This window comes from Phalaenopsis equestris, unplaced genomic scaffold (assembly GCF_001263595.1).
Source record: "Phalaenopsis equestris unplaced genomic scaffold, ASM126359v1 Scaffold218092, whole genome shotgun sequence".
NCBI classification, from domain to species: domain Eukaryota; kingdom Viridiplantae; phylum Streptophyta; class Magnoliopsida; order Asparagales; family Orchidaceae; genus Phalaenopsis; species Phalaenopsis equestris.
The window spans coordinates 1526-2486 of NW_018236560.1; the positions used below are offsets into that span (position 1 = coordinate 1526).

General features: G+C 39.9%; 1 protein-coding gene across 1 annotated transcript; it reads left to right on the plus strand.

Annotated features, from left to right (window-relative positions):
* Positions 1-72: 72 nt before the first annotated feature.
* On the plus strand, positions 73-906 carry LOC110037288. Its single transcript, XM_020741893.1, has one exon. The coding sequence runs from the start codon at positions 73-75 to the stop codon at positions 904-906; it is 834 nt and encodes a 277-aa protein (XP_020597552.1).
* The last annotated feature ends 55 nt before the right edge of the window (positions 907-961 follow it).

Sequence of the window (961 nt, forward strand, 5' to 3'; positions counted from 1 at the left end):
TATTCCAAAATCTTCCAATGGGAACATCTATCCTGGAGCAAAATCATTTGGAGTAATTATCTATCCCCCTCCATGTCCTTCTTCTGTTGGAGGGTCTTTAACAATCTCATCCCTACTGATGATATCCTTAAACTAAAGGGGCTGAGAGGACCTTCTATATGCAGGTTCTGTATTCAGGAGGAGGAATCATTGCCACATCTTTTCTTTGAATGCAATTTTGTACAGGCAGTATGGCATCAACTGCTAGCCCATTTGAACATTGACAAAAACCTCTTTACTTGGGATAACATCACCATCTACTGGCAGTCTTGGAACAAATGGAACTATGCTCCAATTCCTCTTATTGTTGCATGGTTCACTTGGATTGAAAGAAACAAGGTTAAGTTTGAAGAAGTTAGACCAAAAACTGAGAAGACAGTCAGAAATAGCATTTCATATCTTAATAAGATGATTAAATACAGAAGATTTCCCAACATCTCCAAGTCTTACTCTTTGGGACAACCTGACAAGAAATATGCTCATAGGTTTTTTTGGAAACCTCCTGATCACCAAACAGTAAAGGTAAATACTGATGGCAGCTTCAATAAGGCAGGTGCAGGTGTTGGGGGTGTCTACAGAAATCAGCTTGGGCAATGTCTATTATGCTTCCACATCCCCATTGAGGCTACTGATGCTGTTGAAACTGAATTAATGGCTGTCTATTGGGCTTTGAAAATTGCCATAATGGCTAGCTGGAAAAACTTATGGGTTGAAGTAGATTCTACTGCTGTTATCAAGATATTGAGGGAAGAGGAACTCACACCCTGGCACCTTACCTATTGGACCAAAAAGATTAGAGCAATTTCATCACAGATAAAAGTACAATACACTTTTATCTTTAGAGAGGGCAACCAGCCAACCAATTAGCTTGCCAGACAAGGGTATAATCTAAAAGAGATATCTGTTGTTGTCTCCCGCCCCA